The sequence below is a fragment of the Melampsora larici-populina genome (assembly GCF_000204055.1).
Source record: "Melampsora larici-populina 98AG31 unplaced genomic scaffold MELLAscaffold_41, whole genome shotgun sequence".
Lineage (NCBI taxonomy): Eukaryota > Fungi > Basidiomycota > Pucciniomycetes > Pucciniales > Melampsoraceae > Melampsora > Melampsora laricis-populina.
In genome coordinates this window covers 828,703-841,657 of record NW_006768805.1, presented here as the reverse complement: position 1 = coordinate 841,657, position 12,955 = coordinate 828,703, and the positions used below count along the sequence as shown (strand labels likewise).

Sequence of the window (12,955 nt, the reverse complement as noted above, 5' to 3'; positions counted from 1 at the left end):
CCATGGTCAATCATTCATTGATTGCTGCCAAAGACTGATCATGTGAATCTGCTTGATGTGGCTGAAAAGTGCATAGTGTAGGAATGAGGGTTAGTTTCTGTTGGATGAGTAAGGCCATGCGGGCATGTTTGTACCTCACAACCAATTGGTTTATGATTGTGAGTTAGGTTTTGGATGTGAATTGTCCAGTTGCCAAGTTGAGGTAAGTTTGATTTATTCCCATTAAGTGCTATTTCTTGAAGGTAATTGGGAACTGTAGAAGGGAGGGCACAGGAAATCTTGAAGGCAAATGAGCAATTTGTTTTGCGGGAGCTTGGAATAAGCAAACATTTGTTTCCTGATTGATGGCACTTGTAACATATACTGATATCTTCTGATGATTGGGTGGCGATTTTGTATCCATTTGCAGCTGTGTGGGCTTTGATCTTGGTCTGCATATTGGCAAGGGTGGTGGTGAAAAGGTTGTGGGGGAATGGTTGAAGGCTAGGACAGTGGTTGGAGATAGAGATGGTAGAGGACATTGGAGATGAGGCTGGTTGGTTATTGAGGGGGTAGATGAATGTTGAGGTTGCCTTGGTGCAAATGATTCCTGAGGAGAATGACAAGAGTTGAAGAGTTGATTTGTCAGTGGGGTGTGGTTAGGGGTGGGTCAGGGTATCAGGGTATGAAAATGTACAGACATTGTAGATAGTTATGACTGGGGTGGTGAATGTTGGTGGATATGTTGGAAAGGGTGGTGAGTATATATTGATACAGTGGTGTTTGTATTGATAGACGGGGCATGGTAGAGTTGGGTGTTGTAGATGTGCTGAAGGGTGGTCAGGTTTCAATGTAGGGACCATGAGGGTGGTTGGATTTTGTTAAGTGGGTAGAGAAACAATCAAAGGGCGGTTGGATTTTGTTACGTGGGTAGAGAAAAAGTCAAAGGGTAGTGGACTTTTGATGACATGGTGGGGTGTATTTTGTGAGGACGCACAGCTGGTCTTGGTCTCCTCAGGGGAGATGTTGACTTAGCCAACTTTGTATCCCCTCAAGATGCTTCTTGGGATGATGATTCATCTTAACAGTAGAAGTCAAATCCCATTGGGTCATATGTCAGTCTGTATGGCCCTATGTATATACATGCCTACATGTACAGGGGAATTTTGGGTGGGGAGGCAAAAAAAATGAGAAAAGTTCTCATAATCAAAGAATAAATGTTTCAACATAAAAATGCAACTTCAAATTTTGGTTCTTATAGACCAACAAAAAAGTTTTCCTTATGCAATGTCTTGGTAAAAAAAGGGCTCAAATAACACTAATGAGACCTTAAGTCATCATTTGATTGCTACAAATGAAATTGTGAATACACACATTCAAAACATAATGATTTTTCAGCATGATGCAACTTTCACTTCAGAGTTTGCACCAAAACTAAAAAACACATGTCAAATGTGTTTTTACCAAACCAGCGACAGATGGTCGTGGAGGTACCATCATCCATGCTACAATCACTTGACAGACTTTTGTAAAAGAGATATTGGTATCATTGCAACTTTCAAACTTCATCAAGAAGTTTCAATTTTCATATCAAGTTTTGAGCTCTGAAACCAATTCCAAATTTTGGGAGGGACTCATTTTACTTTCAATTCAAGACAAAATCAACTCAAGACGAAGCATTTTGATCACTTCCATCGAATCTGTTTAAATTATAATTCAGTTGGTTTGTGATTTGATTTAAGTATGATGCAATTGACTCCCTTACTGAGATCGGTGGATCAAATACTGCAGGTAAGAACTGATCATCTGAATAGTTTTTCCACTTAGAATGTCTTGTAAACCAGATTGCATGAGTAAGTTCAGTTGAAATACTTTTAGCTTGAAATCTAATCAGTTGAGGGGCTGCAGATTGTAGAATGTTTTTTATCTCAAATTGAAATTCAATGAAAAAGCAATTGAAGAACGAGGAAAGGTAAAGTAGCGAAACATCTGATGTGTTTGTTTTTGTCTTTTTAACAGTGGTCTTGTAATTGTAAAGTTCCGATGATCTTTACTTCGTGATGATCGGAGGTAGTTGCTCCCTGGCGAGATAGTCACCGTGACATTCTAAAAGGATGGAAGTCAGATAATGACAGTTGAGTACATTTTATCTACATTGGTTGAGAAATATCCGGAATCGACTCACCTTGAATGTTATTCACACCTTTACATTTATACTCTGCTGTCCTCTGGGCGGGGTCTGTAGGGACGTTACCACAATCTTGGTCGTACAAAGTCGTATCAAGTGGTGGGATGTCAGCATCGATATTCCCACTTTCCAATGTCTGAAAGATTTTGTCTACTCACCATAATAATTGAGCTGCCAATTTTTGTGATATATCAAGTCATAGAACTCGCACGTGAGGCCCTCGGGAGGGTCCTTGTTGTCGCGGCCCCGCACACAATCGACGCCCGGACTAAGTTCGTTTGGTTCTAGTATAGTTCACCCAGCGTCAGTTGTGCTCGTTGTTAGTTAAAGAGCGACGAAGTCTCAGTGGTGAATGATTGCTTACTAGTGCGGTGACATGCTGAATTTGGAAAAGTGTATTTAAAATTGCCGTCGCTGCAAACTAGTCATCCCAGTTCAAGAAATGCATGTCAGGACAATGTGACACGATCACAATTTTGATTGGGTGCATGATGTCTGCCAGAAACGTTGTACTTACCGGATTTTGCGGTGCTATGAAAGCTCCATGAGCACATCACATCTGCAGCAGAACCAAGATTGACCAGGTTTAAAACGACAAAGGCAAGCAAAACGCAGTAGCTAGTGGAGAAATTCATGTTGGTGAGGTAATTGAAGATGTTCGGTTGCCGCTGGACTCTGAGTAGCGAATTGTGATGGGAAGGGGTATTAATTGGTTGCAAAAAAAGAGATGCTTTATAAAGGGTTTTCAAATCTTTTTTTTTCGGGAGAAAAGGTGTAGCGCTGAGCATTCTTGTCAGTTCTTGCTCCATATGAACCGATTGTGGCTCAAATGTTTCACAGGGCCAAGCCACAGGTTCCTCATCAAGTCGCCAAGCCAGGTGCAAACTTCCTTACCCTTCACAGATCGTACTCTGTATCAGACCCTGAAAACAGCAAAACCAAGCAAATTTACCAACCTGGATGACCATTGAATGTGTTGGTAATCCGGGTCATCCATGTCCGGAGAGTTGCAATCAGCCTTTTGCTGAGACTGCCAAGGACTGCCATCCCTGGGATATACAGGGATAGTAAAATTTCTTCCAGGGTGGCAGTTTTCTTCAAGTGGGGCGTCTTTTTGCTTTCTCTGAACTTCTGGGACCTACCCAAGCCTTTACAAAGGGAATTTTTTTCGAACTTTTTTTTGTACATACAAAATTCTCGATTCAAATCAGGACTCGGAGGAGTTTGATGACCTTCAAAATGATAAATCATTTCTCTTAAAAAATCATGGCCATTGATAAAGCCACGATTCATCAAGCTCTTCAACTCAGGGATGCAGGAATGAGTACCGAGTATGAGTATATACTCAACTGATACTCACTTTGTATGGGTTTACAGGGCCAAAAATAGGCAAAAATACTCAGTATACTCAATAATACTCATGAGTAAACTCATACTCACTCCTGCATCCCTGCTTCAACTTCGTTTCTGTCATTCGATTGTCTAATCTAGTTTGTAAATTATCGGGTTCGATTCTTTTCATGCAATCTTCTTAAGCTGTGGAGTGCTCAAGCCAATAGTTGTAAGTCCCTCTCCACAGGCTCCAAGATGCCGCGAGAGGGACTTTGTTAAGTTGAGAATTTATAAGTCTTCACAGTCTTTATTTTTTCAAACCTACCAAGGTATGCATCAAATATTTAATTGCTCAAAGCAATGTTCAATATGCAGATCAACAAGGGCTTCCTTTTTTAAAAGTTTACTTTATTGGTGTTTGTTATGATGATCATTTTCAAGATATGTAAAATACAAATATTCCCTTATATCATACAAAAAGTGATGGAAACTCCTAATCATCACATTCACTCGATCAACAACAAACATTCATCAACAAAAATAATTTTAAAGAGGTCTCAAGGCCAAATCAGAATCATGATCATTGATATATTGTATAGCTTCTTGTCTAAAATCATCAATAATTGTACCTTTAGATCCATTCGGTCCGATTTCCAACATCTGTCGATCTTGACCATAATTTGGCCAATCAGGATATCCTGCTACATTAGGATTCATTGTGTTTGCAAATGAAATCCATCTAGATTGATATTCTACTGTACGACTTCCAGATAAGATTCCAAGAACATTCACCACGTCTGTACCATGAAAAGCTCCTATATTTTTGTTTTTATTCAAAATGTACCGAAAGAAATCATTGATGAGAATAAGATTTGAAAGATTTTCGGAAAAGGATCACTTACCAAGGTAGGGAACTAGTTTGAAGCCCTTGTCAATGTAACTCCAAACGGGCATACTTGCTTGTGTGCCTTCAAGAAACTGTCTTCGAGGTGCCTTGAATAAGAGTCATTTGTAAGTCAACAAGTTAAATCAAATACATGAAGGAAGATTTTTAGTTAGATACCTGGAATTGAATATCACCGTACATCGAAGCCACTTGTTTAAAGATGGGTGTCAAGATATTCAAAAAACCTGTGTTGTAAGGTGATCCAACTGAAGGGTCTTGAGGATACAAACGTAAGACTTCATCTATTTCTTGTGATGTGGCTTTCTGAAAAAACGTTGAGGCTAAATCTAAGGAGTGGTCGATGAGGGAAAAATCATGATTAATACAAGACTTAAAGTTGAGTGAAAAAGTGATGATGGACATACAATCGCGTAATGGACCATTGCTGAAGAGTGGCAATAAACCAGCTGTTAAGATTGTTCCCTCGTCATCTTGATTTCCTGATATTAAAGGAACTCTAGCGTCTAATCGATCAAAGTACAAAAAGAATAAACTCAAGGTCAAGATGGAAAGAATAAGAGAAAGGTTTGATAATTTGACTTACAAGCTCCTTTAGATATTGATCCTTTCATCGTATCAGTAATAAAATCTCCATCAATTCTAGGTATCCATCGAAAAGGTAAACCATCCACTTTGGCGGGTCCATCTATACTAGAAACAGCTCGACTTTCAACATTGAAATGGTGATTTTTAGTTTGTTGTCCATGTCGATGATGACCAGATCAAGGGTAAAACTTTCACTCACTATAACGTATCAAAGTCTAATTGTCTGAGGCATTCTAGAGTATTCGGTGTACCTTGACATCCCGATCTACTGACAACCGTATCATAATCTTTCTGACCGCCTCCTTCAGCAAATGCTATTGAAAAAAAACAGAACGATCAGCATGAAACTATATAAATCAAAAGAATGGAAGAAAAAAGAATCGATATAACTCACATTCGATTGGTGAAGCAGTCCCACTTTCACAAATCGCAGCACGAAATAATCCTTCGTGATTTCCATTCATGATTGTAAGTTGTTGAGAAACAGAAATGGCACCCGCTGAATTATAACAAGATTTGTAAAAAAAAGACAAATGTTAAAGAGATCTACTGTGTATGAGCAAAAAGATGATTCGGAAAAATTTCTAGCTTACCTGATTCACCAAAGATTGTAACCATCGATGGATCACCTCCGAATTCTCCAATATATTTCTTTTAACAATCAAAGGAAAAAACAACAACGTGTTTTTTTGGTAAGAGATTTAATAAAGATCGCCAATTTAAGAAAATAATTATTTACCTGTACCCATTTCAATGCGAGTCTTTGATCTTTTAATCCTAAATTTCCAACACCTTCTTGACCTACTTCTTTTCCTCCTAAGAATCCAAAGCCATTCAAACGATAATTCATAGCCACATAAATGATAGGTGTTTTTTGTGAAATACTTGTTGAAACTAAAGACGATCCATCATATACATTTGTTGCACCGAATTCAAAGGCTCCTCCATCTGATCAAAAGAAGTTTAAAGGTAATTTGTGAGAATCAAAATTTGTAAGGATTTCAAATGATTATAATCTGACTCACAGATGTATACCATCACAGGCACATTTGCACCCTTTTGGATCCCTTTGGGTCGACGTACCTGAAGATCAATGAAATCAATTTCATCATGAATCAATACAAATAAAAAACACATTTGATCGAATTTTGATTCGACTGGATATTCAAAAAAACTTACATCAAGTGTCAAACAATCTTCTTGCCCAACACCTACAGGACCGATCAAAGGAGTAAACTGATTAATCAATTCAGCTTCTGTCAAAAGATTTTCTACAAGTCCATTTCCAGTCAGTGGTAAAGCTTGTGGACAAGCAGGAGGTAGTTTCTGTCAAGATCAAAGTACAGAATGGATTAGATCCCTATGCATCCAGGGAATGAAGTCATACAAAAAGGTCTTACGGTTGCATCAAAGTTGGAGTAATGATTGAGTGGAGGTATAGGATTTGTTAATCTTCGAAGACCGACTGGAGGTTCCGCCTTGCCACACAATAATTCATGTTAGTTAAATGTAAATCCCCAGCGGATATAAAATGATACTCACAAATGGGATTCCAGTGAAACTTTCTATGTTGCCTAGACTTCCTCCAATGAAGTTTCCATAATCCAGTGCTACATTTGGTGAAGCTGTATGAAAAAAAAGGTAATGTCAACCAAAAAGATTAAATCTGTCATAGTCAATGATACTGACTTTTAGGTAGGTTGCCATTTGTATCTTGGTTAGTAGACGTGGTTGTTCCATCATTACCATTTGCACCAACGAATGGATCAAAAAAAGGTAAGTCTCTCTTGGTATGGTTGTGAACATTTTGATTTTGAACAATTGGTGAATCAAGATTACTAGTCGATATTTTTACAGTTTGGTAAAGCTCTGTTGGTATATTTCTAGGTAAAGAAATCGCATTGACTTTGAATGCTAATAAAAGAATGAAATTGAAATAGTTGATATGCATGCTGACAGTGATAAGAGGTAAAAATGTATAAGTCGCTATGAGTGAATGTTTATGAATGAATGTTTATGATAGTTTTATTTACTATATCTTGTAAAAGTGAAATGTCGTATAAATATTTACGTAGGTTGAACAGCTCAAAGCATAAAGTTCTCTGCTCAAAGGTAAATATGCTTTATAAATTTTCGGTTGAGAGAAAGTTACTTTGAAAAGGTTTGTTTGAGTAAGAGCATTGAATCGCTCCTCAACACCTGGACCGGTCAATGTTTTTGTCTCAACCGGGTGTGTCTATGATGAAGGTGTCACAAACCATCAAAAGTTTTCGCACCTACTGACCTGACCAGCCGACTTGGAAGTTTGAACCCGTATATATGCATGTAGACAAGTTTGATACGATCTCTCATATGATGCTCTTATAGGATACTAACCCGTCCGGAAGTCCACTGGATACCTTTGCAAATGTCTGCTTTACAGATGTGACGTCTGTAACGCGTAATGTGATTTTTTGATGACCTCAAATAAATGAACGAGTTATCGATTCTTGATCTCACAGCTTAGATTAACTTGAAAAAGCTCAACGGATTACTCTATACAGCCTTAGGCGAGAAATCGTTTGATGAACCTCCGACCACTATCAATCACACGTGTCTATATAATCTCTTCGACTCGTTATCAGTATCCACCTGCAATTAGATGCATAACAAATTCACATTGGAAAAAAAATGAATCTGAAATCCAAAATCCAAACTTTTGGATTGGTCATTAGATTTGATTCATCCCTTACCAGAACAAATCATGTGCCAATCTTTTGCTGTCGAGATGCAAGATGAGATGATGCAAATAACTGTCAGTTGACGTTCAAAGAAAGTATGAGTAAATAGTAAGATAAAATAGTATAATAAAATAGACGAAGCAGAAGAAATCCAGAATGACTTCGGTATGGATCTCTTCAAGATGTGTGATATCATTGAGGATAAGCTTGCGTAAAGCGAATCAAGAGACCGAAATTTTAAAGAGTTTCGAAACTTATGCTCGAAGAACTTCAAACCTGCTCAGTCGCGTGTTATGTTGTAGTACTTTGTACTTTAGTACACGGTAAAGAGTGTAAATAAAAAAGTGCCAAGTGTATGTATTGATTGGCTTTTGAAGTTGAACCTGATTGCTTGGTCGGTCAATCAAGGACACCATAAGCCTTTCGACGCGAGCTATTGGATTTTTCCAGGAGATCTTTGGTCATCATACTTGATTTTTACGCGACGAAAAAGTTGCCAATGGGTGGTTGAAAGCTGTGAGATATTGCGAGGATTTCGGAGAAGTAGGTTGACAGGTTGGTGAAAGGTTTGAATGAAAATCAGTGATATGTTGGTGAAAGTGTTTCTGATTTGGTGTTCGATCGAAATTTGGAAAGAAATCAAACCAAACCAAGTCAAAGCAAGTGACCATGAACCCATCAAGCTCCAATTCACCATTACCAAACTCATTCAGATTAACTACTCCATCTTCAAAACCACCAAACTCATCAGTATCAGATTCATTAAAACAACTATTAGATCATTCAAGACAACTACAAGCTGGAATAGCCAACTCAACTAATCCTCATCATCCATCTTCAATCTCAGCCAACTATCCATCTTCTTCTTCTTCTGCTTCAGGTATAGGTCTTTCAGGTTCACTTCCTACTGTTCAATTAGGGCTAGATCAAATCGAATCACAATCAAGAAGATTAATTTCAAAATTAAGAAAAAACGATCCATTTGATTCTAATCTTCATCATCAAATCAATCCTTATAGTAAAGATTCAAGTCAGATTGGTGTGATCAATGGTCAAGGATCTAGTTCTAAAGCTAATTATTTATTAGCTAGTGCTGGGGTTAATGCAGATGAATTAGGTAGAACGATTGATGCGGTCGATTTAAGAGGTACATTTGAACCACTTCAACCATTACAAGATACGGATGTAGAGGTAAGTTTCATAACATCACAATCTTAAATCCTCTATTCTAGATGACTTATCTTTGATTTTTTGACGCGTTTTTTTTTATCAAAATAGGGATATTTAAAACATGAACATGAACAATCTATAATCGCTTCAATTGAAGAAGGTAGAAGACAAACCGTACAAGATTTCTATCAATTATTAGATAAATCTTTACGACTGAATTGGGAACAACAAAAAGAAATCTTATTTGAAGAATTAGGTCGACATCAACCATCATCAAATCATAGTGAGATCTTTTTCGGTTCGAATTCGATCAACAATCATCATCCTCAACACTTATTAGAATCCACTCCTAGTAGTTCACCTGAACATTTGAACAGAAGATCTGGATCTAGAACTTTTTCAATCGAAGGTACCACTTTTGGTGGATCTCAATTAACTAATCCTACCACTCGTAATGGTACGAATCTACCTAGTTTAGATATGCATGGAAAGATGATGAGATATGATCAAGTCGTCATCAAATTAAATGAAAGACGTCGACAAAACATTCAATTCCCCATCATTCATGCCTTTCAACAAGCCAGTGTACCTAACCATCCAGAAGAATCCAATAATAAAAACAATCAACACACGCCTTTGATTGATACATGGAGTTTATTAAAACATATCGTACAAGAACCTAATTCAGATTTGATTGATCAACAAGGTACTGAATTGATTGGTGGGATCAGATTAACTTCAGTTTCACAAGAAAGAAAGTTTTCGAAAGCTTATCTTGGTGATCCACAAAGTTCAGAAGCTAAAAACTTACGAAAACAATTAGCTGAAGGTGCTAGAGTTCATCTTCAACAACAGTAAGATTCTTTCTTCAATTCTTTGATTTCAAACTGATGTCTAAAGTTGAACTGTTGATTTTTTTTTATATTTAGATTCTTGGATCATATTAATATGCAAATCGCTTCGCATCCTGTTGAAGCTAACTTGGGAGGTGATCCATCTATTAGTAATAAGATTAGAGCTTATGTCGAATTAAAGTTTTGTAAAAATGGAGTTTGGCAAGACAAACGACTTGAAGTAAGTTATCCAATCTCGATTCCATTGGAACCCTCCCGGCTCCTCCCAAAACAAACAAACGGCCAAGAAACTAATGGAAAGTTTGTTTTTCAACATCAATTTATGAAAGCTTATAAACCAAACCCCAGTTTGGGCACGAATTTTTTATTTATTAAGGATTGGACAAGTCACAGAAGCCGTTCAATTTGCGAAAAGTCAAGAAACACAAATCCGTAAAACCGAACCTAACTTTTTATCATATTTCACATCATGGTCCACATCCACAGATAAAAGATTAACCAAAACCTTACGAGATAGATTCATAGCTGAATATAATCAAAGGATCAGAGAAGTCAGTTCGGATGGAGGGTTTGGAGTAGGAACGATGACGAGTAGTAGTAGTAGTACGAATCCATTGAGTTTATCATCTAATCCAATCGATCCATTCAAACTAGCGATTTATAAGATCATTGGTAGAGTCGAACTTCAAAGAAGGAACGTACCAATAGCTATCTCAAGTATGGAAGATTGGATTTGGTTACAATTAGTTTTGGTTAGAGAACTTGATCAAGTTGTTGATCATCAGCATCATCATCATTTGAGTAATAGTAATAATCCTTCTAGTTTTGATAAGTATGGATTAGATGATTTTGCTCAGGTGATTGCTAAGTATGGTGAAACTCATTTCGATCCGAATGGGAATCGACCATTAATGTATTTTAGAGTATTACTGATGAGTGGTCAATTTGAAAAAGTAAGGTTTTTCAAATCGAAGGGTTTCGTTTCAAAGTGAACCCTTGATTTAAGTTGATGAAATCCTTTTTTTTTCTTTTTTTTTTTGGTTTTGGTTTGGTTTTTTTGAAATAGGCTATTCTTTTTCTTCAACAAAGACCTAATTATCAACTTGATGCTGTTCATTTTGCTATTGCTTTAGCTTATTATGGATTACTTAGAATATCTGATACAGTTCCAGCCTTAGAAGGACATCCAAGTTGAGTAACCTGATCCTCCAAGATTCTGATCCTCATTTTTTTTTTCTTCTTTAAACGAAACTAAATCATGAAATCCTTTTTCTTCTTTCTATAGTTTCACCTGTGACCACATCCAACAATAAAACGTTTAATTTATCAGGTCCAAGTATCAATTTTGCAAGATTGATTTATAGATATACTAGATTGTTTTCGAAATCTGAACCGGAGATTGCTTTACAATATTTATATTTGATTTGTTTAAATTCAGATGTTCAACCATCTTCATTAGGACAACAACAAGTGAATTTGTGTCATACTTATATTGGTGATCTAGCAGTTGAAACAGCTTCTCATGAAGAATTATTAGGTGATGTTAGGAATGATGGAACTCGAGTAGTAAGTTTTCCTTTTTTTTTCTTTCAAACTACTTGGGTTTTAAAGTCTGATGACCACTTTTTTTGGTATTTGATAGCCTGGAATGATCGAAAGAGATTTAAGTTTGATTAAGTTGAATGATCAAAGAGATTATTTAGAAACGATTGTCAAACAAGCAGCCGAGAGAGCCTTTAGAGAAAGAAGATTAAGAGATTCGATTCGATTATTTAATATTGCAGAAGAATATGATAAAGTGATTGGAGTATTAAACCTAGAATTAGGTAATTCCTTATCCCAACCGATCCATGATTCCAACCTAGAAGATGGAAGTACTTTACAGATGTCGAATCATTCGAAAGGAGCTACGATCTCTTTAACCGCTTCGGAAGATATTCTGGTGGTGGCTAAGAATATTGTGGAACATTATGATCGAACGAATTTGATTTCTTGTAAGGTTTCTAAAAAGAATAGAGAGACTTGTGGGTTGTTGTTGAAGTTGAAGACGATTTTGAATTTACATGAAAAAGGAAGGAATGAACAAGCATTAGGAGTAAGTCATTCGATCGATTTCGATTACTAAATCATGAAAATCTCATCATGGTTTTGGTTTTGGGTTTTAGATTTTAGATTCGATTGAATTATTACCAACAGGTAATGATTTAGTACAAATCATTAGGAAATCAGAACAAATTAAAGATTTAGATGAATCGATCATTAAGAATTTAGATTTGATTGTTTTATGTGGAATGAATATCTTATTTAAAGTCTTTAATGAATTAAAAGAAAGTCCGTATGGTGATAGTGGTAGGCAAGCTGTAAGTGATTTAAATCAAATCAGGTTTTGAATGAAGGGAAAAATGAAAACTGATTGTTTCTTGTGTTTTTTGTGTTTTCTTGTGTTTTTTTGGGGGGTTTTGGGGGGAATTTGATAGAAAATGGCTGAAATTAAAACTAAAGCTAGAGCTATTACTACGTTTGCTGGGATGCTTAGGTATAGATTATCACCTGATACTTATTCACAATTAAGTAGACTTCAAGCTTATTTACATTAAGAAACCAAAACCCAAAACCCAAGACACAAAACACACAAAAAGATTGAAGGAAACTCAAGTTTTGTTTTTTTCTTTATTATATCATTTTCTTTTTGAGTTTTGATAAATGTCTTTTTTTAAAGAAAGGAAAAGTCAAGTTTTTTTTTGGTAGTAGTTTCTTGAGATCATCAGATGAGAAAAAGATGTGCTTTGGAAGTTTTTCTTGTTAGGATTTCAGTGGCTGGTTCTTTTCTTCTTTTGTGTGTTTGATTTGGATTCAATTTAAGATGTTTTTTTTTAAAAAAATAGATCTTATAAATAGTTTATTTTTTTCTGGTCTTTTGTTTTGGAAAATCTTAGTTTATAAGTATCTTGATAAGGAACGGTTTTTTGAAGAGATTTTGAGATTTTGAGGTCTTGAGGTGTGAGATTTTTAAGATCAAATCATTAATATTTATTTTTGAATTGTTTCTTATAATTGATCTTGATTTTTTAAGATGAACACTTTTGGATCATCACAATTAGATCTAGATCATTAAACTAATGAGTCATTTATTCTTAACTGTTGATCAAATTCCATTAAGGGCTTTCAAGTTACAATTTTTTATACGCTTTTTTAAAAAAATGGTCAAGTTTTATATAAC

General features: G+C 36.1%; 3 protein-coding genes across 3 annotated transcripts; 1 reads left to right on the top strand and 2 right to left on the bottom strand.

Moving 5' to 3' along the window:
• Positions 1-2,029: 2,029 nt before the first annotated feature.
• MELLADRAFT_123744 (uncharacterized protein) lies at positions 2,030-2,802 on the bottom strand (the record flags this gene model as incomplete). The annotated part of the gene is made up of 5 exons (XM_007414146.1): positions 2,030-2,085; positions 2,165-2,239; positions 2,326-2,451; positions 2,532-2,588; positions 2,685-2,802. The coding sequence occupies 5 exons, from the start codon at positions 2,800-2,802 to the stop codon at positions 2,030-2,032; spliced, it is 432 nt and encodes a 143-aa protein (XP_007414208.1).
• Positions 2,803-4,045: 1,243 nt separating this feature from the next.
• MELLADRAFT_110127 (lipase) lies at positions 4,046-6,942 on the bottom strand (the record flags this gene model as incomplete). The annotated part of the gene is made up of 14 exons (XM_007414145.1): positions 4,046-4,314; positions 4,402-4,492; positions 4,563-4,732; positions 4,811-4,909; positions 4,990-5,111; positions 5,191-5,305; positions 5,386-5,490; positions 5,585-5,642; positions 5,731-5,939; positions 6,017-6,074; positions 6,171-6,317; positions 6,392-6,469; positions 6,534-6,616; positions 6,681-6,942. The coding sequence occupies 14 exons, from the start codon at positions 6,940-6,942 to the stop codon at positions 4,046-4,048; spliced, it is 1,866 nt and encodes a 621-aa protein (XP_007414207.1).
• Positions 6,943-8,764: 1,822 nt separating this feature from the next.
• On the top strand, positions 8,765-12,332 carry MELLADRAFT_22892 (uncharacterized protein; the record flags this gene model as incomplete). The annotated part of the gene is made up of 12 exons (XM_007414157.2): positions 8,765-8,896; positions 8,990-9,164; positions 9,222-9,587; positions 9,651-9,735; positions 9,811-9,955; positions 10,065-10,303; positions 10,355-10,693; positions 10,825-10,925; positions 11,066-11,301; positions 11,378-11,830; positions 11,901-12,095; positions 12,213-12,332. Coding segments are annotated over 12 exons (2,586 nt in total), but the record flags the coding sequence as incomplete, so codon positions are not given.
• Between the last annotated feature and the right edge of the window lie 623 nt (positions 12,333-12,955).